Source organism: Cervus elaphus, chromosome 6 (assembly GCF_910594005.1).
Source record: "Cervus elaphus chromosome 6, mCerEla1.1, whole genome shotgun sequence".
NCBI lineage: Eukaryota > Metazoa > Chordata > Mammalia > Artiodactyla > Cervidae > Cervus > Cervus elaphus.
The window spans coordinates 44,722,701-44,746,690 of record NC_057820.1 but is presented as its reverse complement, the minus strand read 5'-3'; the positions used below and the strand labels follow the sequence as shown (position 1 = coordinate 44,746,690).

Here is a 23,990-nt window from a genome sequence, read left to right as displayed (position 1 = left end):
TGTCATGTTGACCCTTCCTAAAGTTTCCTTTAAAATTCATTGTTGATTTTAATATTATATAATATACACTATATGTAATATATATAATTACAATATAAACAACAGGCTAATCATCTTAAAATTAGCTAAAAATTAAAGGTAAGAGATGATGGAGGAAGATGTAACTTACTGCACAAAGTGACACATTGAGGTTTGAAACAGTCCCCAAACATGGAATCACCACAGTTTTGTTTTTGTTCTCAGTGATGTATACAACTTCATGTTGGTCGCTAACAGAAGCAATAAACGGAGACCTGTAATCTAGATGAGAATGTAATTTCATTCGTTAATGGCATTTACTAGAAAAGCTGGTCATCTTTCAGGTTCATAAACCCTAACCAGAGAAATGAATGACTGGGAAAGACATTTCTCACTAGGCGAGGGAATCTGGAGGTAGGTCGTCTGGTAGAAACCTGGCAGGGTGATCACTACAGTTCTTTCAAAGTGAAAGAGTGCATGTCTTTATTTTCATAAACATTTTCATATACATTATATATCTCTCATATACATAAATTTTAAAGTAAATTTAAAGTTAAATCTGTATAGTTTGCCTATCAAGTTTTATTAATATTAAAAAAAAATTCATGTTCTTTCTCTTTAAGCAAATAATGTGTCATGAAAGCAGATTCATGGCTCCCAAAGGATCTTTAAAATAAAGAAATAACTGACCATTTTTAATTCAGGAGAAAGCTTATGTATTTTAAAATTGTGAAGAGTAAATATAAGATCCTGTATAAGGTAATGTTTAATAGTTATTGCACTTAGTTTAAGATTCAGTAGTCATTAATATTTTCAGTGACCAAAACACGAAAGACCATCATGGCAAAGACTGAGAAAAAGACAAAAGAGACTTTAATGCTGTTCAAACATTGATCATATGATGTTAGCATGGTGCTGGGAAATCACTCCTTTCCCCAGGGACAGAGTTGGGGTAAAGTCATGCTTGAAATCCCTGAGAGATAATGGGTCATACCAATACCCCCAACACACCTGACCAGGCATTTTCAGAGCTCTTCAGGGTCGCTGGTCCAAGTGAAGAAAGAGTTAATTAAACCAAAGGGGGAAAAGCAGCTAATTCCCTGCAACAGCAGAAGTTTGATTTCCTTCCCAGCTGGAAAACACAGAAAGGCAGCCAATCCAGGCCACCACATGCCACAGCCATTATCTTACGAGGCCAAGACCCACTTCCTGGCTCCATCATTGCTGGAGGGAATGGGGTCAGAAGACTAAGGAAGTAAGGTGGGGACCAGAGGGGATATTAAAGGACTATCCATAGGGAATACTTCAATGTTTTCTTTTCCATTGTTAAACTTCATGACCTAAATCTTGGACAACTCACCTCCTACAACACTAGGCTTAGAAAGGAAGTAGAATTTGATGGTATTCTCAAAGACAGGCAGTGTACAAATAAACAGTGCTGGAGATGGCTACTTCTTAATATTACCTATCTTTCAGCTACATGCTATGAAATATTACATAGCTTGCTTATACAGCAAGTCTTTGAAAGCTAAATTAACCCCTTGACGTAAGACTAAAGCTATTCAGTACATCAATTCTATTTCAGTACCCCCCAAAAAGGAAATAAACAAAAGAAACCCAAACAACCACCCATCCTCTCAAAATAAAATATTTACTGGAACTCATGAAATGAATTTTCGCATGTCTCCAGGTTTCCTGACTTGGGGAGAAGGAAATAACGAGATATTATGGGAGAGGTTCATCTAGTAGTATTTCCAGACAGCCTGAAAGCAGGAAATCCTTGCAATCTTCTGAGAAAGCCTGATCTCCCAAGACTGCCAGATCAAAAGGAGCCAGAAATTCTCAGAGATCTGAGCCTTGTCTCTCAGCTTCTGCAGAAAGGAGGAGGACACAGAATCTATCCTGGATTGTGCTTACCCGGCACAAAAGTAATTCTCAAATATTGTGCAATCCAGGAGTGACATACATTATTTGATGGTTCTCCACTGCACTGACCATATTGCACTATTGAAATGGAAATGGAAATATGCAAGTGTGCTTCCCAAAGCTGATGAAATCCCTGTTCTGTAAAAGATGCTTCTGGAAAAAAGTCTAAGCCATCTTCACCTGCTTCAGATTCTCTGGGATGTACAGAGGTATACAAATGTATAAATAAAATTTAGCTCATCTTTACTGAAAAGAAAAATATTTAGTATATCTAAGCAAAGTACTATACTATACAATTAACACTCACCAAAGTTACATGATTGGTATCTCACTAGTTAAGTCAGTTTTCCCAGGAAAATTAAGTTAATATAAGATTTTTGAAACACAAAGGAAAGAATAATTCAGATTATAAATACTAAATACACGTGACATGTATTTTACCCTACGTGGATGGTAAGCTGGCCTCCACAGTGTAAATTCCAAATTGCAGACTCTAGGATAACAGGGCACGTCATCCAAGATCTCAGACCACACAAGCAAAGGAAAGAAATCCTGTCTTCAAAAGGCTCTTTGAGTCAGTGTCTTCATATGCGTGAGTGTATGGAAACTTGTTTTTTATAAAGTGTAAGAAGGGGGAAAAAAGTTCTTATGAACAAAACGCTCCAGAGCCCTTGGCTGATTCCCTGTGCATTCTTGGGGAAATCTCTGAATCTGCTGTAGATAACCTATCTCTCCACAGAAACTGCTCCATAATTCATCCCTGAATCTTCCTTTTCAAGGATTTCAGGGTTTTTTTCCTCAAACATCAGAAGGCTTCTTATAAATCTCCATTGCCAGTTGTGAACACAGACCTCCCTTAGAAACAAAGATCAGAACTGAACTAATTGGGTAAAAGAGGTGTAACAGGGCCCAAGCTGCAGAACAAATCACTGAATCCTGTCCTCAGAGGAGGCCTTGGGAGAGAAGAATTCTATGGACTCCTGTTGGCCGACAGCCTTCAGAGCGAGCCGTTGTTGTCCTCAATCCTGTGCACCTATTGCGCTTTATAACTGGTAACTCACTTTGAGAAGTGAACGGCATTTAACCACTTACCTTGAACATACACATAAACAACGGAGGCCATGTCAGTGTCCCGGTAGAAGCACTTGTAGGCTCCAGTATCATTTCCAATCACTTCTGGAATTGTGAGCATCTTACAGAAGAAGCTGTCACTGCAATCTGTGACCTCCACTCTTCTCTCAGAGACACTCTGATTGTTGGGCCAGAGCCAGGCCAACTCCCTCTGACCCCTGAAAAATTCATTCCAAACAAGTATTTAAGTGAAATGCCTATCAGGCTGTTTCTAAGAAAATTGAAGGTTTAGTTCTCCAACTTATACAAACTCCTCAACAAACCGATTCACAGCCTTTTACCTGTGATGACAGGATATTATGGACAAAATGACAAAAAGGCAGAGCCTTAATTTCAGAAATTAACTCATTCATTCATTCATTCAACAAATATTTATTAAGCATGTGTTAAGTGCCAAACATTGGTAAAGACTGAGAATACAGCAGTGAAGAAACCAAACTAAAATCAGTGCCTTCATGGAACCTCAGTCTAACTGAAAGACACTGGCAAAAAAAAAAAAAAGTAAATAAACTTCAATAAAGCTAAAATGTTCAAAAAGTGAATAAAATATATTGTATAAAAGGTAGTGATAAGTACTATGAGGAAAATTTAGAAGATGCAAAGAAACAAGTGAAGAGTTAGTTCTGGAGGGAGGCAACTTGGTGAAGTGGGCCGTAGGTACATTGAGGGGGACAGAGTTTCAGGCAAAGGGAACAGCAACGTCAAGGCCCTGGGGTGGATTTCTAACTGGAGTGTTAGGAGAATGGCAAGGAGCCCAGAGTAGCTACAGAAGAGTGGGCAGTCGGGAGAGTAAGACGTGAGGCTAGGATGGAAGGGAACGCAACTGTCTCAGGGCCTCACAGGACGTTGAAAGGACAGCATTAAAGCACAAACTACTTTCATTGCAGAATTTCTCTGCAAAGCCCCAAAGAAGACGGTCAACGTGAAGACAAATGTAATATTGCTGATCCTTCTTTAGCGAACTTGACATCAAGTTGCAGCGACATTAATGAAGTTACTTTTAACATACTCCCATCATTTTTTTCACGACATAAAGCAAATACAGAATCTCAGGGGTTTTAAGTAACCTTTCTTGTCAAGGGTGGTTAAGAGGAAAATCTATGGAGAAATGCATCTTGAAGTAGCAAAGCTAGGCCAATAGCACCTCTTCCTATGTTTTTTCCCCAAAGGCTGGGTATTGGTGACTTACCCTTGGTAAGGGGACTAGAGTATCCTTTACACTCGGCAAGCTAAAATAGATCGGGGTCACCGTGCTGAACACTTCACATCATCACGCAGAAACAATGGCCACAAGCGCCCCAAGGTTCCTTGTGGACCCTCAGCACTCTTCTCAGAGGGCAAGGTCGCCTCCACCCATCATTTCTGCCAAAGCCACCCTGGTCCCGAGAAGCCTCTGGGTCTGACAAGCATAATCACTACATTAAACCCTAAGGTCTCTTACTTTTCTTCCTGCAGTAGGGGCTGGAAGGCAAAATTTAAAAGCCTCTTTTTCTTGTCAAGAAGACCTAGTTTCCCAGTGAGTAAGAATCAAGAGCATGACTTCTTGCTAGCTGGTGAGTGACAGACATGTCAGAACCTCAAGCCAGAGCATGAGATTCACTCAGTAATATTAATGACCGAATATTAAATTGCTACTACAGTCAGAATTTATCATAAAATAAAGTTCTTGAAAAATGTTAAACAGATGTCCAAGAGCCATGCTGAGAATAACAAATACGTCCCAAAACTTCTTTAACTCCAAGGGTACATCCTTGGTATAACATACCACAAGCCAGGTGCTATCAGTAATGGTTAGTAGGGTGTGTGTGTGTTGGTAGAGGATAGTAGGGGAAAAAAATATCAGTAAAATTGCACAGAATTTTGGGGAGAAAACCTTTCTCATGTTTTCATTACTACATTAGTTCTTAGAAACCTCACTACTTATAAACAATTACAACGACTCTATTACAATTCTGCTGTACGAAAATTATTTTTTCTTTAATAAACAATGAGATATTTGACACAGGAAATCTGAATCTAAAAGGCATCCTTACCTGCAAGTGATCTGAAGCGTTGTGTTAGCCATAATTCTAAGTATGTCTTTTTGGATGCTGAGCCTGGGTGGATCAAGGGAAACACTAGAAAAACCTAGAAACAAATTAAATAAATGAATGTAATTGCCACTGAGTCAGGGCCAATAGGAAACACCTTCCATAAACAATGCACACTCTATACTTTAAAAGGCCTCTTCAGCAGTTCATTGTGCAAAACTTGTGAATTTACTTTTCACCATTCCCAGTAAAAGTTCACAAGCTGTGTCATAACAGGAAGAATGGGCAGATGGTCATAAACCAACACAACAGTTCTGCAATTCATGGAGCGAGGGTGGAGTTCCTGTTTTCCTGCACTGCCAACTTCAAGGTCTTACAAAAGGATATGGGACATTGAAACCAAATGAACCTTCATCGGATGACCTCACTCCTTTGGGAAAGGACCCACGGACATTTTTTTATAAAACATAGGATGCACACATTTGAGCAAACTGCTGATTAATGAGTACTACATACAGCGAGTTCTACCTAGTCCATCGATGTACTTTGGTGGGGGCGCAGATGTCCATGACCTTGTCTTATTCTCCTTTATCGATTTTCTAATGCACTTACTCTGGTAACTGAACTGCCAAGGTTGAACAATCGTACATTAAAACTAGGTGAGAGGAATTGAGAAAAGAAACATTTTCCAATGTCATATAACATGCATGTACTTTTCCTCAGGGAACAGGACTTTAAAAAGGATAATGCTAATGAACAGCAACTGGAGAATCTCAACTTATTGATCAAAGTGTTGAGCTTGTCCTGACACCAAGCTTGCAACACAGGAAAAGTGTCTACCTAAATACGCCACACAGTTTCCTTGCCATGGGTCACTCCACAGCAAGAAAGTTGAGTTCTCTGCCAACTAAATGCAAAGAGCTACCAGGTGTTAAAAAAGGCATCAGAAAAAGAAAAACTGTCCACCATGCTAGGGTCTTAATTGATATCCAGGTTTTCAAAACATCACCTTAAAAAGTGATTGATCCTAGGTAAGCACCCAAGCTTCATATGACCCTTAACTCACATCCACTAAGAACAAATGACTCTATAGGCCTACACTGGGATTCAAATTGTTGAGCAAATAAAAGGGTATTAGCAAATATGAAAAAGTATGAATAAACAAGAATGAACAAATATTTAGTGTAAATGTGCAGAGCACTAACTCTGTGGACCCCAGCGTGAACAGCTGCAGGCAAAACTGATCACACTGTTCTCATACACTCATTCAGATGTGCAAAATACGTTGTTAGTAGATTTGTTGCTCAATATCAAAATTTATTTTAAAAACTGGAAATTGTTATATCAATAAATCTCAGAAGCTAATAGGCACTGGACCTGACATGTTTCAGGGGCAGCAGTCTTAAAGTTTAGCATGTATCAGAATATGACGAGGCCTACAAATGTGCCTTTTAACAAGCATTTCAGGTGAGGCAGGCATACATGGTCGATCGGCCACTCTTGGATACCTGTGGTCTGGGGGGTGGCGTTCAGTTAATCAGCAGAGCACTTTCCAACATGAAGGAAGTAACCACCCCCAAAGAAGGCAAACAGTAAAGCAAAATGTTTAAAAGCAAAAGAAAAGTCTTCCAATAATCGAGCCCTGCTGCATCTAAGAAAAGGAAAATGAAAACAATTCATTTGGATGAGCACAGACATCAAGTGTGACTGGGAAACACTCAGTTGAGAATCGTGTCAAAAACAGTAACTTAATACAATTCAGATGATGACCCAAATGAGAAACAATCTATTATTTGTGCACATTCACAAGAGAAAAAAATGGTAGTAAAGAGTAAGCTCTAAATAAGCTATGCTCCCACCATCACCAAAATAAAACATTCCTGAAAATCTCTTGTAAATCACCTCCACAGATTATCACACACTCTGGACACACTTTCCTATGTCAAAAAAAAAAAAAAAAAAGTTCTCCGTTCATAGGGAATCAAAACAACATCATACTATTCTAGAGACATATTTCCAACAAAAAACTATTCTACAAGGCTATCAATAATGGTAACTTCAAAATTATACATGTACACCAACGCTCAATTTCTTTTTGCTCCAATAAGCTTCATTCATTTTCATTGGCAGGTTTGAGTTCTGCTTTTCAGAAAGTTCTAAAGAAATAACTCTAAGAAGTACGTACACTGCTACTCAATAAAAAGCTCTTCTATGTTCAAATCCCATAACCAAAATTAATTCATTTGTGCACTATTACCCTTCCAGCTCAAAGACAGGAAGGAAAAACAACAGTGCCTCTGTCTCTAAAATTTGATGGCATCAATTATAGCCCAATCCAATTAAGCATGTCACACACTCCAAAAGGGCAACCTCATCATTATATTCAGGGCAACCAGATTACAGTTCCTACTGCTGTGCTATGGAACACCCTGGGCTTAAAAGCAACTCACATCTTTGGGGAATGCAGAACAAACCACAAGTTCCAGAACTTCACTCTCTCCCCCTAAAGGGAGACAGAGAGAGGTCCTGTCAGGGACAAATGAGTGTCCCTGGTAGAGCTGGCATGTATGAACCAAGTCATTATTAAGAAAATTCAGTAACTACAGACAGATGATCCTGTTACTGTATATGCATGTGAGTGTCCTAAAAAAAAAAAAGACAGGTGATACTTTAATTTATACGGAATTTTAATTTTATAAGACTTTTCCCCTGAACTATGCTTTTTTTTTTTTGCTTTTTCACCCTCTTCCTTCTGGCCCTCCGAAGAGTGAAAATCTGGAAACCAGCAAACTGGCTACAGAGAGATGAGAGAGAAAGGCGGGGTAGGGGAAAAGGGGGAGAAAGGAGGGAGAGAGAGAGAGAGGAAATTTATTGCAACAAGGGCATGTGTGTTCCTAACCTTGAAGGAGAGAAATTTTAGACGGCAAGGAGAGTGGCGAGTGGCACCCAATCTAAGTACCAAATAGCTCAGAGAGTTTTCAGAACATGAACTTCTGACCATGTGCTTACCCAAAAGACCAAAGCGGTCTGAAAGATGTTAAACTGTTTTACAATAAGAAGGTGTCTATTACTTGGAGACACCTTGGGAAGCTGTCACAGCCCCGGCTCCAAGGCCCCATTCCCCTTTCTCTCCGCGAAGAGTGGCGTCCTGCACCAGGAAGAAGGAAAAGTTTCGCTCTCCCCTGGACCCCACCTCATACAGTGGGTGTGTATAGATGAGCTCGAACCAAAAAGGAACATCCGACCATCAGACCGGGGTCAGGCAGAGCTGAGCGCAGGGTGCCCTCCGGCCAAGCTGGCTCCTGGCTCCTAGACGGCTTCCTTCCCCGCGCTCGGGCGAGGATGCTGCGCGCAACCGGACAAGGTTTCACCGCCTGTTCCCGCCTGCGGGAGCACCTCCTGCCTGCCAGCCCGGGGCGCCTTCCCACTCCCGCCTCCCAAGAGCCCGAGGGTGTATCGGCTTCTGCAGGACACTCTCCAGCCCAGGTCCCTGTCGGAAAACAGAGTCGTGGAGATGGAACTAGGCTCAAGAGACTACCAACTTTCTGGGTAAACTTGGGTCAGTCACTGAGCTTCAGTTTCCTCTTTGGTAAATGAAAGAACACAGTGTCAAGTCACTTTCACCTCTCCGCTCTATCAGTCCCGATGAGGTCCTGCTTCCTCATCCCTATCTCTCCGCCCGCACCCGATCTCTGTTTTCTCTCTAGGAAGCGGGCTCCTTACCCACAGAGGCAGCCCGAGTCTCCACGCAGAGCCACAGAGCAAGGGCCAGCAGCGCCTTGCTCTCCATCCCGCACCTCGCGCCGGGCGCAATGCCCAGGAATCAGGCGCCCGTTCTCTTTCTGGTTCTGCTCCGCGAAAAAGGCGCGGAGATGGAACGTGCGCAGCCGCGCAGGGCTTCGGGGCGCTCAGGGCGAGGGTGCCCCAGGTCCCGCCGCGGCTGCAGGAGCGTCTGCGGTGCCAGTCGGAGAGGATGATCCCGGCTGCCGGACAGCTCCTGGCTTTCCGTGGCGCGCAAGTGATGCCTCGCGCGGGCAGAGGAAACGCTACCATACACCTCCGGCTTTCTCGGAGTCCCGGGACTCAGTGCTGGGTGGGAGCCAGAGCCGAAACTCTAGAGCGCGGAGGCGGGGCTATGCAGGGCGGGGCTTCCCTTCGAGACCAGCGCCGCCCCTCAGCCGGGTTCGGTGCGTGGATCGCTGCTTTCCCACGCCCACTCCATCTCTGCATCTCCCCCACTTGCCCAAAACTGCGTCTGGCCCAGAGTGGCCCAAGGGAGAACGTCCCGGGTGCAACAACCCCATATCTGGCAGAAAGAAAATGTAGCCCGCAGCGGGTTCTGAGGCACTCCAAGATTTGGTTGGCCACTGCCTCCCCCAGAACCCCTAGATATTGGGGAGCAACACCGGGAGCGCGGCGAGGGGACACTGCGCCGTCAGGAGGCGCGCCAAAGTGTGGGACAGTCGGCTCCGCGCGCGCCCGAAGTGGCTGGGGGACGGGCCGAGGCTCAGCGGCAGGTTGAAGCAACCCGGAAGAATCGGATGCTGAGCCGAGGCGAACGCAGGATCGCAACCTGGTGGTGACTCCAGGCAGACTCCAGAGTGTTTTGCTTGGCCAGCACGGTTGTAAAAATCTGAATCTGAATGCCTCTAGTCCGAATATTCACTTGCCCAGTTCTCCAAAGTTCCCACGATTTCCTCTTACACCTGATGGCTTCGAACGTTCTTAAGTTACCTGTCTCGCCCCCTAAAGCATTTAAATCTGAGACCCTCCCCCCTGTACCTACCTTTCACCAAAAACCTACCTCGGGCCTCCCGGGAGCCAGAGGTACCCAGGGCTCTGGCGTACCTTGGGCGTGTGTGAGTGTCTCCTTGAAAAGGAGCTTTTGGCCACCGTGTGGCCTGACCAGGAGTCCCTAGCGTGACGCTTCTCAGGCCTTCTCAAGAGCACAGCTTCCAGACAGGATCCCCTTAGGCGGAGGGGAAGGAGGCCGGCAGCGGCGGGCTTCACTGCAGGGGCAATGAAGCAAAGCTCCCGACCCTGGGCGCCAAACCTCTCGACCCTCTGGGCAGGTGTAGACTCCTCGCGGCTCTGTTAGAGGAGAACTCGGATTCCTTTCTAACCACATGTATTCTTTTCTCTCCATTTCTCCCCAAATGTGACAGCACATGTCCTCTAACTTCATTAAATAGAATCTTCTAGATCCCTCCATCTCTTACTTTCCAGGAGCTTTTTCCTTTGTCCTATTTTTTCTAATTAAATAAATTTTTTTTACAATATTGTGTTGGTTTCTGCCATACAACAATGCAAATCAGTCGTAATTATACATCCATTCCCTCCCTCCCTAGCCTCCCTCCCTCCCCCCATCACATCCCTCCAGGTCATCACAGAGCTAGACTGGGCCCCAGTGCTACACAGCAACTTCTCACTTCCCTGGTGCCTTTATTATTTTTTTCCCATTTATTTTTATTCTTTGGAGGCTAATTACTTTACAATATTGTAGTGGTTTTTGCCATATATTGACATGAATCAGCCATGGATTTACATGTGTTCCCCATCCCGATCCCCCCTCCTGCCTCCCTCTCCATCCCATCCCTCTGGGTCTTCCCAGTGCACCACACACAACTTAAAGGACCATCTTTCAGGAAGATGGAGAGGTAGAAATGTTTCATTTCTACATCTAATCCAAGCTCCTCCTCCTGAAATACACAGTTAATGTAAAGTCTTCCTTTTCTTCTATTTTTTTTATGCTTACTATATCTGTGCTCAGTCACGTCCCACTCTCTGCGACCCCAGGGACTGCAGCCCACCGGGCTCCTCTGTCCCTGGGGATTCTCCAGACAAGAATACTGGAGTGGGTTGCCATGCCCTCCTCCAGGGGACCTTCCCAACAGAGGGATCCAACTGTCTTAACCACCAGGGAAGCCCTTACTGTATCTACTCTTCGACTTCGCCAGGTTGACAACTGAAATACTTTAACTTTGAAATGTCATGCATGTATATGGTTAAAATTATTTTTCATATGGGAAGTTTTAGAATGAAAAGTCTTTCCTTCAGCAGAGGCAAGCATATTTTTTTAATTTTTATTTATTTATTTTTGGCAGCACTGGGTCTTGGTTGCTGAGTGTGGGCTTCCTCTAGTTGCGGTGAGCAGAGGGTAGAAAGACTGCTCTCGAGTTGCAGTGTGCAGGTTCCTCATTGCCGTGGCTTCTCTTGTTGCAGAGCACAGGCTCTAGGCACAAAGGTTGCAGTAGTTGTGGCACACAGGCTTAGTTGCTTCAGGCATGTGGGATCTTCTTGGCCCAAGGATTGAACCCCTGTCTCCTGCATTGATAGGCGGATTCTTTACCACAGAGCCACCGGGAAGTCCCAGAGGCAAGCATTTTTACCTTTCCTATTTTTCGAAGCAAATAAAGGTATATCATGATCCTCCTTCCAAAGGGTAGCCTTGGAATAAATACCATTTGAGTATTGACTTTTTTCACTTTAAAAAAAACTTGGAGGGGGATCGGGATGGGGAATAAGTGTAAATCTATGGCTGAAAAAAAGAAAAAAATAAATAAATAAATGAAAAAAAAAAAAAATAAAAAAAAAAAAAAAAAAAAAAAAAAACTTGGAGATCATTCTACATCAAGACTTAAGGCACCTTCTTGTTCTTTTTCATAGTGGCATGGTGTTGCACTATATAAATACACTAATATTTAATCTAGGAGCTATTTGTCAGGGCCAGAGGTATACTTAAAAGAAACTCTTCTCTTCCTGAAAGTAAACTTAGCAAGGAAAACAGGATGCGCTCTGGCAAAGTTGGATAAGGGGGAGGGAGATGGAACCTGGTTTGGAGCAGGCAATTTTTCTCCATCTCCAAACAATTCTTCTCTCTCAACTTTATTTACAATTCGTGACACTTCCTCTTCCACGTCTCACTTTAGAAGATAGTGTCTCCTCTGAATGCAAACCAGAACCTGCAGGCCCATGGTAATAGCCCCCTTAGAAGTCTTAGAGGAAATGATGCGTCTTTGATGGCCACAAGACCAGAATTTGGCAGGGTCTCAATGAAATCAGTCTACCACATTCCCTCCCACACAGCACAAAGAAGTGCCTTGTGTTCATGAAAAATGACAAAGTCTGTTTTTTTCTTTTTTAAGTCTGTTCCACGTGCAATACCCTCCCATTATCTGGCACTGCTGCAAAGGAGTGGTTTGTGAGTTAATCAGGCAGGAAGGTAAGATCACTACCTTTCGAAGTACGCAAGTGTGTTCAGCTTCCCATAAATGGTGTTCAAACATCTTTAGGAACCAAGAGTGGTGCTAAGTACACATGGGCTGCTGGATGCCTTACCTCCCAGGTCTACCTCTCACTATTCACATGATCTTGACCAACTCACTGGTTGCATATCTAAGAAACTAAAAGATGATGATAGTACCTTTTGCCAAGGGTTTTTGCAGGAGTTGAATGAGTTACTGTAATAAAGCATGACTTAACACCTAGTAAGTACAAGTACCTAGCACATAATAAGCACCCAATGCCTATTAGAAAGCATTCTGCAAAGGTTAATTACACTACAATGCCCAGTCTCTTTCATGTTGCTAAGATCTGAATGGTAAATCAGGCTTATTTCTTCAACAACAATTTCTCATCACCTACTATGTGCTAGATACTACATGAGGAACTAGGGTACAGAAGGTAAAGATACAGACAACATGAACAGAAGTGAGCAGTCCACACTAGCTCCACTCAGGGCAAATTTAACTTAATCACAGTGTGCTCTGCATCTCCAGCTGTTTCATTGGACTTTGTGCACAAAGAATATAAATGGTTCATAGCACCAAAGCATAATGCATCAGTTACACTCCATGGGGCCAACTTTGGTTCCATCACCACCAGTATTTTGGACTTTATGTCTTAGAAAGTATGAAGGCTAGCAAAAGATTAATAACTGTGGAAGCTGGATGATGAGTAAAAAAGGGTTCATTTTACTATTCTCTCCACATTTACACATTTAAAATCTTCCATTATTAAAAAAAATCTGTTTTAAGTAACTATAATCAAAGTACTGCCTGGTCTTGTATAATACCACTGACTCTTCCACAGTCAGTTATCTTGACATTACCTCTGGGAAAAGGTTGGAGAAGAGAAGCAGATGGATGGGAACTTGCACTTTTTAATTCATATATTTCTACAACATTCTGTCAAAATGAGAAAGTGTGACTTGTACAAACAAAATATATAAATCAAGATCTCTCTTCTCGCAGCTGTTGAATTTTTCAGCTATCGCCATTTGTTGATCACATATTTGCATGTCACTTGCCCCTGTTTACTTCACTTAATTTGTTTCCAACATTTGCTTTTGCTCTAACCTACCAGAGCCCTGACTACCTTGCCAGATGTTGGCTGGACTTCACAGCCCATTGTACTCATGACACTCATGCACTGGGAGATCACAAGCACCCTTTATCTCTCCTTATCCGTCTTCCTTACACACCCATGTGTATTTTACTCTTTATGTGACTTATTTTTAACTTAAATTTAAAACCTATTTGTATGTTCAAGGAAAAGAAGATGTTTACCACAAAGCCAGGCTTGCCTTGGATATTTCTATCAGTGTTTGGTTTCATTCATAAAGTCTCACATTTCGATAAATATATTGCAAACTCCCCATCCTTTTGGGGAGTTTGCAATATATTTATGAAACAGACTTCACTACTTGCCACCTGCATAGGAAAAATCTCAATTACTATAAATATGCATGCCTATGTGCCTTCCCCAAGCTCACCCATATACTTTCTTGTTATATCACTCAAGGATCAATATAACAATTTTAAAAAGTGGAAAGCATGCAGAGAATTTAAATAATCAACTGAAAATCCACATGGCACCGGAGAACGATGTTAGAAGATAATAATAGCAGCCAGCAGTCACTGTGTACACTCTGTGAGCAGGCGCCGCTGTGGGCGCTTCACTGCGTCGCTCACGTCATTGCTGCAACATCCCGTGAAGGCAGCAAGCACTGTTAGCCATCCGCAGTGAAGAAGAGTGATGAGAAATCACCACCCTTAAATCAATGTTCCTTTGCCTTCCTCAAAGTCTTCCAAGACAGAAGTTGTTCCATCTCTCGGCAAACAATCCACGCATAGTTTTTCTTACAATTAGTTAATGATTGGCTAAAAGCCAAGAGACTCATTGCTTTTTAAAAATAAAAATAATAACAATAATAATAAGTCAACTTTTGGAGCACTTTATATGTGCCAGGTATTTTCCCTTGAATTATCTTATTGTAATGTTTACAATAACTCAGTGGAGAAGATACTATAATTATTTTCATATGGGAGTGAGGGGAAGAGATTTGCATGTTTAAGAAATTTTCCAAAGTCTTACAACTATAAGTGGTAGAATCAGGACTTCAAAGCAGACAGGCAGTAAATATACAAGAAGCACTCTTCCAAATACATACAGTTTCTTGAAGGACTTGTCTCCATCAGGGGATAAGGCTGAGTCAGTAGGTGTCATTGGCTTCCTCAGCCTCTCCATGATGATGGCTTCTGTTTTGCTGGGTGGATAGAAGGCCAAGGGTGACTAGGAGAATCACTCTGGGTGAACAATCAAGGCAGAATTAAGGACACATCACTAAATCTCTCCATTTCCCACTCCAGAAACCCCATCCCAACTGGATCTTCACTTTACCCTTCAAAGAAAAGCAGGTACTCCTGTGTACATAATTACTTGCCCATTTGGAACATTTGTTTTCTACCATGGTTTTTTGGGGGTTCTTTAGTTTCCAGGACTTCTATTTGTCCTTCAATACCCAGTTCAAATGACCTTCCCAAGTAATGGTTTCGTTTTTTATTCAACTGCCTTCTTCAACTGAGATCTTCCCCAAAGAAATAGGCAGAGGTTAAATCTTACCTGAGCTGGTAGCTGAGTTTAGCAGGATGGTTATTAAGGTATAACAAGAATGATGAAATGCATGATGTTGATGCTTATTTAATAAAATGTACCCTGAACATTACATACTTATCATGTTATGTCTGATTAAATAGAGCTATTGTCAAAAATACTGTGGGGTTCAAATTATATGTGCTAGCTATATAAAATGTACCTTACAAATCATTCTTAAATTCACACTTATGTAATAGTCATATAAAAACATAAATATATCCAAAGCTATGCTGAATTTATACTTTACCCTAGAACAAGTTAGTTTGTATTATTTTGTTATGCACAGAGCTAAGAAATTACTTTCTTTTTCTTATATACACAAAGCACTTACATAGTATATGATAATATGACTATGTTGGTGTGAATGTTTCTCCCTCAAAAGTAGGAATCAAGTCAAATCTATTTTGCATTTTCAACACCTAGCACAATCTCTGTGTATCCTTCCTTAATACACTGATGAAGCTCAAACTAATTTTATTATTTTGTTTTCTGCTCTTCTTTGTTTCTTCACTTTTTTCCCTCCTCAGAACATGTGTCTCTTGGGTATCCATCACCATGACCTTTACAGAAAGCAACTTACTGGAATAAGTAGAACTAAACAACATCAACAGACACAGAGTGAAAAAGTTCTTAATTTATTAATCAGTGAATAATGGAGTTTTTGTTTTTTATTTTGAGTAACAAAAAAAGCATTATAAGATTTGCATGTGCTATACAAAAAATATGTAACCCAAATTTCATATCTGTGCCCTTTGCAGATTGTAACCATTTTCCAGTGAATTAATGCCATCTCCCCTCTTAAAAGCTTATCGAGCTTTCAAAGAACTAAATAGTGCAAAAACAAATGCTTTGTCTCCTAGAGAATAATTATAAGTCACTCATCCCTCACAGGAAGAATATACCCACTTCCAGATTAGTTATATTAGTTTTCAGTGCTTTTCACATTTCTACAGAATAAAGACAGCATTTCCCAGTAATGTTGCTTCACCAGCAATGAGAGCTAATCAATAAAAGCAGAAAAGTTTTACGTTCTTTGTATATAAATTTAGTTTCCAGAGTTTCCAAAACACTGATGAGGAATCCCTTGAGGCACAAATAACAATTTTCTTTCCGTGTGTTTCTGAACATTCATTTCTCACACGTCACTGTTTGGTGTACGTAATAAAACCAAGTGGAACAACTCAGCAAGGAACACCTCACACAGAGGGAAAGTTTGAAATAAAATAAAAAGTACAACTTCAGATCTAACTGATAATCATCCCCAAATTGGTCAGGCTGGTTATAGGCAGATGAAAGGCCATAAGGGAGTCATTTCACGCATCTGACCACATAATATAAATAGAAGTTCCAGATGTGGAGAAAATGAGTCTAGTAACAAAGCAACACATCGAAAATATTAGACAAAATGATCTTTGGATTGTACACAAAAACACTTACATTTCCTTATCCTAAGGACCTTGACCTTGAATCTCCCTAAGGCTACTTGGTTGTTGGTTGCTTTTACCTTTCCTCATCTAAAATTTCTGGAAAGAGAAAGGCCATCCCTCATCTTCCCTTCTCAAACACAGTAGCTTCTTCTCAGACTTGGCTCTGCCCAGCACCTCGACCACGTCTATCCATGGTCAAGCCCATCTTGAAGCTCTGTGTTGGCTTGAGTCTCATTCCACTGTGCGTGCCTACCTCTCCAGCCAATGCCTTTCATCAGCTTAAGCTCCTTTGCTCAACTCTGAAGTGAAATGTTAGTCGCTCAGTCATGCCCAACTCTTTGCCACCCCATGGACTGCAGCCCAGCTGGCTCCTTTGTCCATGGGATTTTCCAGGCAAGGTTCCTGAAGTGGGTTGCCATTTCCTTCTCCAGGGGATCTTCCCAACCCAGGGATTGAACCTAGGTCTCCTGCACTGCTGGCAGATTCTTTACCAACTGAGCTACGAGGGAAGCCCTTGCTCAACTCTAGATATAGAGAATTCCCAAATAATTCTGGGTGATCATCCCTTTTCTTCTCCCATGAATTTCTCAGGAATCTCATTTTCCCTTGTGCCTTCACCTCTCTTTATGGGGATAGCATGTAAAGCTGTGCTTTCCAGCTCTGACATCTACTCTAGCTCCAGACTCTAATTCCAGTCTGTCCTGGATATATCCATGTGTATGTCCCACCAATCTTTTGTGAAGTAATTAGCCTCCAACTAATAAAAAAATTAAAAAAAAAAACAAAAACAAAGTGTATGAAACTGAACACTTGTCTCTGCACTCCTGCACTGCCTCATGCAGGCTTCTCAAGCACAGAGTCCATCTAAATGCTTGTACTCCATACCTTGCAGCCTTGCTACTCCCCTGCCTTTTTTCTTCCACCCAAACCAATCTTGTCTACTTTCTTTATATCTCTCATATCTAAGCCCTATTTTGCTTCACAAACTGCCCTGATTCATGACCATTTGCCTTTGTTCTGGAATTTTCCAATCCATCCATCACTCTGCTGTCAAAGTTATCTTCCTAAAACACCAGGTTCATCTGTCCTTTATCTTTGACTGTTGGCACTTGCATACAACATAAAGTCCCAAATACTAAGCCTGGTGCTCAAAGCTTCATTCTTTGCCTACTTCCTGTTTTTCTAGCTTATCTTCTAGTATACCATAGACATACTCTATATCCAGCCATACAGAGTTCACTGATCACTTACAAAAAAATGCATTATACTCTCTGGTCTCCAGGCTTTTGCCCAATGTTAATCCTCTTTGCTTAGGATATACTTTATTTCAAAGTCTGCCTATAGGAGACTGGCCTCCCTTCAAAACCAGGCCCTAAGAAGTCTCCTCAACTCCCACTGCTGTACCCCCATCCAACTGAATTATTCGTTCCCCACCTGCAGTAGTCAGAAGTCCTTGGACTGTATGCACATTGTTGTTTAGTCGCTAAGTCATGTCCAACTCTTTCCAACCTTGTGGACTGTAGCCTGCCAGGTCCCTCTGTCCATGGGATTTCCCCAGGCAAGAATATTAGAGTCAGTTGCCTTTTCCTCCTCCAGGGGATCTTCTTGACCCAGGGATCAAACCCATGTCTCCTCTAGTAGCAGGAGGATTCTTTATGGCTGAGCCACCAGGGAAGCCTCCTTGGATTGTAAGCAATAGAAATAAACCAACTCAATCTGGATTGAATGTATCAGATCATGTTGCTCTAAGTTATGGGCTGATTTCAGGTAATTTTATCCAGAATCTCAGGGTGTCATCCTGCTATTTTTCTGTGTAATTTGCTCAATTCTGCCATCAGGCTCTCCTTACTGTTAAAAAAAAAATAGCTGTACATCTTCATACCACAGTATACACAAAAAATTCTTTGCCAGGAGCTCTTGAGAAAAAAAAAATGAGAAAGACTGTTTATCTTCAGCAAACATCTTCTTGCATCTCATTTGCTCATCCCTACAGCAGTTACAGTGGAGAAGGCAATGGCACCCCACTCCAGTACTCTTGCCTGGAAAAACCCATGGATGGAGGAGGCTGGTAGGCTGCGGTCCATGGGGTCGCTAAGAGTCGGACCCAACTGAGTGACTTCACTTTCACTTTTCACTTTCATGCATTGGAGAAGGAAATGGCAACCCGCTCCAGTGTTCTTGCCTGGAGAATCCCAGGGACAGGGGAGCCTGGTGGGCTGCCGTCTATGGGGTCGCACAGAGTTGGACACGACTAAAGCGACTTAGCAGTAGCATAGCAGTTACAAGGAGGCAGTATCTTAGTCCATTTGGATTTCTATAATAAGACACCAAAGGCTGGGTAGCATTCCAACAACAGAAATTTGTTTCTTATAACTCTGGAGGCTAGAGGTCAGAGATAAGGGTGAGGATCCTTTTTGGGGTTGCAGGTTTCTCCCTGTATCCTCACAGGGCAGAAAAGGCTGGGGAGTTCTGTGAGGTTTCTTTGGAAAGAACACTAATCCCATTCATGAGGGCTCTACTCTCATGACCTAATCACCTATCAAAGGCTCCATCTACTCATACATCATCTTTGGGGGTTATGATTTCAAAATATTAATTTGGGGAGGAGAGACACAAACATTCAGACCAGGAAGGACGCCAACAGGGTGACGTTAATCAGAATCTGGTGGCGCTAGTGTGTGGGTCGCTCAGTCATGTCTGATTCTCTGCAACCCCAAGGACTGTAGCCCACCAAGCTCCTCTGTCCATGGAATTTTCCAGACGAGAATACTGGATTGGGTAACCATTCCCTTCTCCAGGGGATCTTCCCAATCCAGGAATCAAACCTGGGTCTCCTGCATTGCAGGCAGATTCTTCTTCACCATCCGAGCCATCAGGGAAGCCCATGCAATTAAGGGGTGGGGGGTCGATAATGTCAAAAGCACAACACTGGAATGGGATAGGAACTATTTCTCAAAGAAAAATCTAAAGGTTTTTGTAGAAAGTAAGGGGATGTGAACGTTAAGGAGACAACCAACTAAGGACTGCTATATCCTCCATACTCCAAAAACCCATTATTCTATATCTGTTGTAGCACATGTGATACCCTGCTTTATATCATATTTAGTGGGTCTGTATCTGTCTTCATTTAATTGTGAGACTGAGGACAAGTTCAATGTAGTTTTCATAGCTATTTTCTCTAACCTTCCAATTAATTGAAAACAAGCCTTTTTAGTCCTCCTCTGAAACATTCCACCGTCTTCCAATGTTATCATCAAAATGTATCATAAATATAACTAATAAAAATTTATTAAATCAGGTCTTCTTGTGTACACTTTACATGTGTTGACTCCCTTAATCGTCACTAGTGTCTTACAAAGTAGGCACTATTATTATCTTCACTTCATAGATGTGGAAACTAAGACTCAGAGAGGTTAAGGAACCTGCCCATTGCCACATAGTTTGCGTGTGGTGGAGCCAGGATATGAGCAAAGGCAGGATGAATCTAAAGCTGTACTCTAAAGCAGATTCATGGGGTGGTCCAGCGGTTAAGAATCCACTTTGCAATGCAGTGGACTTGAGTTCGATCACTGTTTGGAGAACTGAGAACTAAGAACATGGAGAACTAAGCCATGGAGCAACTAAGTTCGAGCAGGCTGCAACTACCAAGGCTGCAAGCCGCAACTAGAGAGCCCATGCACTGCAATGAAAGGCTACACATGACGCAACTCAGACCCGATGCGGCCAAATAAATAAATAAATATTTTTTCAAAAGTTAATAAAGCAGATTTGTGCTAGTTCACCTCTCAGTAAAACACACCTCTTGATAAAAGTCACTAAAAAGCCACTTTTTGTCTTTCGGCCCTCCCTTTCCAAGTATCACTCAGTATTGCCAATTCTCCTTTCCTAACATATTGGTGCTTCCTAATTTACTCTTATATTAAGCTGACCATCAAGTTCTAACCATTTCTTGCCTCAACTTTTAGAATAATATATTTGAAAATCAGTCTCGTGTGTTGACCCCAAACTATCCTCCTAGTCTCTACACTCTTCTTCCTGATTTGATCTCCAATATCAAATAGCTAATGTTTTTCTCATTATCATGTAGCATGTAGTGTAAAATGCTACCTCATAATCATGTAGCATGAGGAACTGATGTTGGGTTATATTTGGAGTTGCTTCTGACAATAATTCTTATGAGACTGCCTGTCAACTAACTCCTTGATGCTGTCCCTCCCATGAAATGGAACTCAGAATTACAGGGGCCCTTATTAGATTATTTAACTCAGTCTCCTGTCTTCAGTCAAGAGCCATGAGCCACTAAAGACAGGTCTTGATTATTTCTCTCTTGAAGAAGTATTGAAAAGATTCTCTATAACCACACTCAGCAGCACAGAATCTTTTCTATCATGTAATAGTGACAGAGTCTTCCCAAGATGTCAACACCAGAAGGTCTCAATAAGGTCTCACCTCACACTGTGTACCCAGAAACCCACTGTACCAGAGGTCTGCTCCTTGAGTACAGATGGCAGGCTTCTGGGAAATCCCTATTCACTCAGCAAATTATTCACTTCCTTTTTCATAGCAAGGGAATTATGACATATATAGGCAAACACCAGAATTTTAGACTTTTTTAAAGTAATTGAACTAGATATACAGTTCATGTTTTTTATTAGAGGCTTTATTGTATAGTTCTTACTTTAGTTTTGCTTTTAAATTATTTAAATTACATTTTTATTTATTAGAAAATTTACTTATTAACAACAAAACAGTGGTTCTCAATCTGACTACACATTAGAATATCCTGGGTCTGGGAAGCTTTGAAAAACTACCAGTTTTTCAAACTACCTAGAATCATCTTACATCAGTCCAGTCAGAATCTCTGGGAATAAAACCTGACCAACCGATTTTTTTTGTGTTTTAATGTGATTCTAATATGTAGCCAGAGTACAGAAACATCATGTTAAATTCTTGTTCATGAGAACAGAAAAGATCCCCAAACTTTGAAATTAACACATTAATTACAGGACTCCAGGACTATTTCATGCACTGGGTACTATAGTCATAGTGAGCTTTCCAAAGAGTATAAAGATTTGTGAGAAAGTTTAAAAGTATAACTCATAAAGAATGAAATTATTCTTAGCAAATTCAAAATTATTAAGACTTTTAAATATTTTTCAACCAAAAACATCTAATGTGAGATGGCAGTAACTTTGAATGTATTTGCCATGATTCCAGGTGCATCTTCCAAAAGTAAGAGCATTTACAACATAAAGAGACCTTAAATCCTCCTTAATAGAGTATTTCAAATTAGAATTCAGTATTTACAGCTTGAAATATTCTTATCTACTGCTGAAGAAAATATCAAGGAAGTAAAAGAGTCTGAAGTCAACAGTATGGCAACAACCATTCATTTTGATACAAAGAATTATAGCTTTAAACAGAAGACAAGATTTTTATGCTTATTGAGGCAATTCTTCCATTCTTTCTGAGTTATGTTTTTTGATAAGTGGTATTCTGAGAGAAAGAACTGCTTGGGGGAGGTTAGAAATGAGGAAGACACCAAAATTGAGTTTCAAGAAAGATGAATTATCTAAATCACTTTCTCTGATTTAGAAACACTATTGAACACAATGCAATTTGTGACATCATTTTAACTCTTCTTTAACTCCTAAAATCATAAGCTAGATTCCAATAAATTGGAGTAATATGGAACACTAGCTCTGATAACCAGTTACAAGAATTCTTCAGGGTCTACAATGAGGACCCTGGACTACAAACATCTCTAAAATTCTTCAGGAGCTTTCAGTTCAGGTCAGTTCACTCATTCAGTTGTGTCTGACTCTTTGCAACCCCATGGACTGCAGCACCCCAGGCTTCCCTATCCATCACCAACTCCCGGAGCTTACTTAAATTTATGTCCATCAAGTCAGTGATGCCATCCAACCATCTCATTCTCTATCATCCCCTTCTCCTCCTGCCTTCAATCTTTCCCAGCATCAGGGTCTTTTCCAATGAGTCAACTCTTCGCATCAGGTGGCCAAAGTACTGGAGTTTCAGCCGCAGCATCAATCCTTCCAATGAATATTCAGGACTGATTTCTTTTAGGATAGACTGGTTGGATCTCCTTGCAGTCCAAGGAATTCTCAAGAGTCTTCTCCAACACCACAGTTCAAAAGCATCAATTCTTCGGTGCTCAACTTTCTTTATAGTCCAACTCTCACATCCACACATGACTGCTGGCAAAACCATAGCTTTGACTAGATGGACCTTTTTTGGAAAAGTAAAGTCTCTGCTTTTTAATATGCTGTCTAGGTTGGTCATAGCTTTTCTTCCAAGGAGCACGCATCTTTTAATTTCATGGCTGTAATCACCATCTGCAGTGATTTTGGAGCCCCCAAAAATAAAGTCTGCCACTGTGTCCAGTGTTTCCCCATCTATTTGCCATGAAGTGATGGGACCAGATGCCATGATCTTAGGTTTTTGAATGTTGAGTTTTAAGCCAGCTTTTTCACTCACCTCTTTCACTTACTTCAAGAGTCTCTTTAGTTCCTCTTCCCTTTCTGTCATAAGGGTGGTGTCATCTGCATATCTGAGGTTATTGATAATTTTCCCTGCAGTCTTGATTCCAGCTTGTGCTTTAGGAGAACAAAATTATTCTTAGCAAACTCAAAAAGTTGGAAAATGTATGAAAATGTTGGAAAATGTCTGAATTTAACAGAGGTTATTCAAGAAAAAATATGGAGAACTTAAATGATCTTCAAGAATCACAGAGTACTTTTTACTCACATATGCAGAAAAGAAAACTGATGAAGGACACATATGAAACTTAAAAATAATTACTCCTGAGGACGAGGATGGGAATGGTAGATAGAAGCAGTTACATGTATTACTCTATCCTCTTTTGTATGTTTTAGTATTTTTGTTGATAATTTAGAATCACAATTTAAATAATAATAAACATAACAAGTGTTGGGTTCTTAGAAAGCTCTTAAAGGCCATCCTCATCCTCTGTAATTTGGAAGTGTCTTTGTTAACATCTCCTTTGCCCAGGTGGATAAGAGAATATGAAGAGAAGTGCTTACCCTTCTCTCTCCTGCTTAGAGGGCATGGAGCAATTCTCCTGGAATATTCCCTGCTTCCTTGTGGGTTTCATGGAGGTGCCAAAGCAGGAACTTGATCTCAGAGAAGCCCTAATTTATCAATAATAATTCATTTTAAGAGCTCAAATGTATTAAGTACCTGCTATACAAAATGTTTCTTACACATTATCACATTTTCTCTTCAAAACAATCCTGTGAGACTCAGAAATTTTAGGTATCTTTGACAGCCCACACCATTAGTAAATGGAAGAGCCAGGATTTAAATCTCTATCTTTCTGGGCCTTCCTGGTGGCTCAGTGGTAAAGAATCTGCCTGCCAGTGCAAGAGACATGAGTTTGATCCCTGGTCTGGGAAGATCCCACATGCTGTGGAGCAACTAAGCCCATGCACCGCAACTATTAAACCTGTGCTCTAGAGCCCGAGAACCACAACTACTGAAG

At 41.3% G+C, this 23,990-nt stretch overlaps 1 protein-coding gene and 1 long non-coding RNA gene across 3 annotated transcripts in view; both read right to left on the bottom strand.

Moving 5' to 3' along the window:
• KDR (kinase insert domain receptor) overlaps positions 1-9,204 on the bottom strand; it is a 44,973-nt gene extending 35,769 nt beyond the window's left edge. For both annotated transcript variants that reach the window (XM_043906736.1, XM_043906737.1), the window contains exons 1-4: positions 8,829-9,204; positions 5,109-5,202; positions 3,037-3,233; positions 170-300 (exon numbers count right to left, since the gene is read on the bottom strand). In XM_043906736.1, the coding sequence (XP_043762671.1) occupies positions 170-300; positions 3,037-3,233; positions 5,109-5,202; positions 8,829-8,895 (489 nt within the window). In that variant the 5' untranslated portion in view covers positions 8,896-9,204. The remainder of the gene's footprint in view (positions 1-169; positions 301-3,036; positions 3,234-5,108; positions 5,203-8,828) is intronic.
• A 2,173-nt stretch (positions 9,205-11,377) lies between these two features.
• Positions 11,378-23,990, bottom strand: part of LOC122696576 — a 29,986-nt gene continuing 17,373 nt past the window's right edge. The window contains exons 2-3 of the long non-coding RNA XR_006341789.1: positions 14,557-14,692; positions 11,378-11,429 (exon numbers count right to left, since the gene is read on the bottom strand). This is a non-coding gene — a long non-coding RNA (uncharacterized LOC122696576). The remainder of the gene's footprint in view (positions 11,430-14,556; positions 14,693-23,990) is intronic.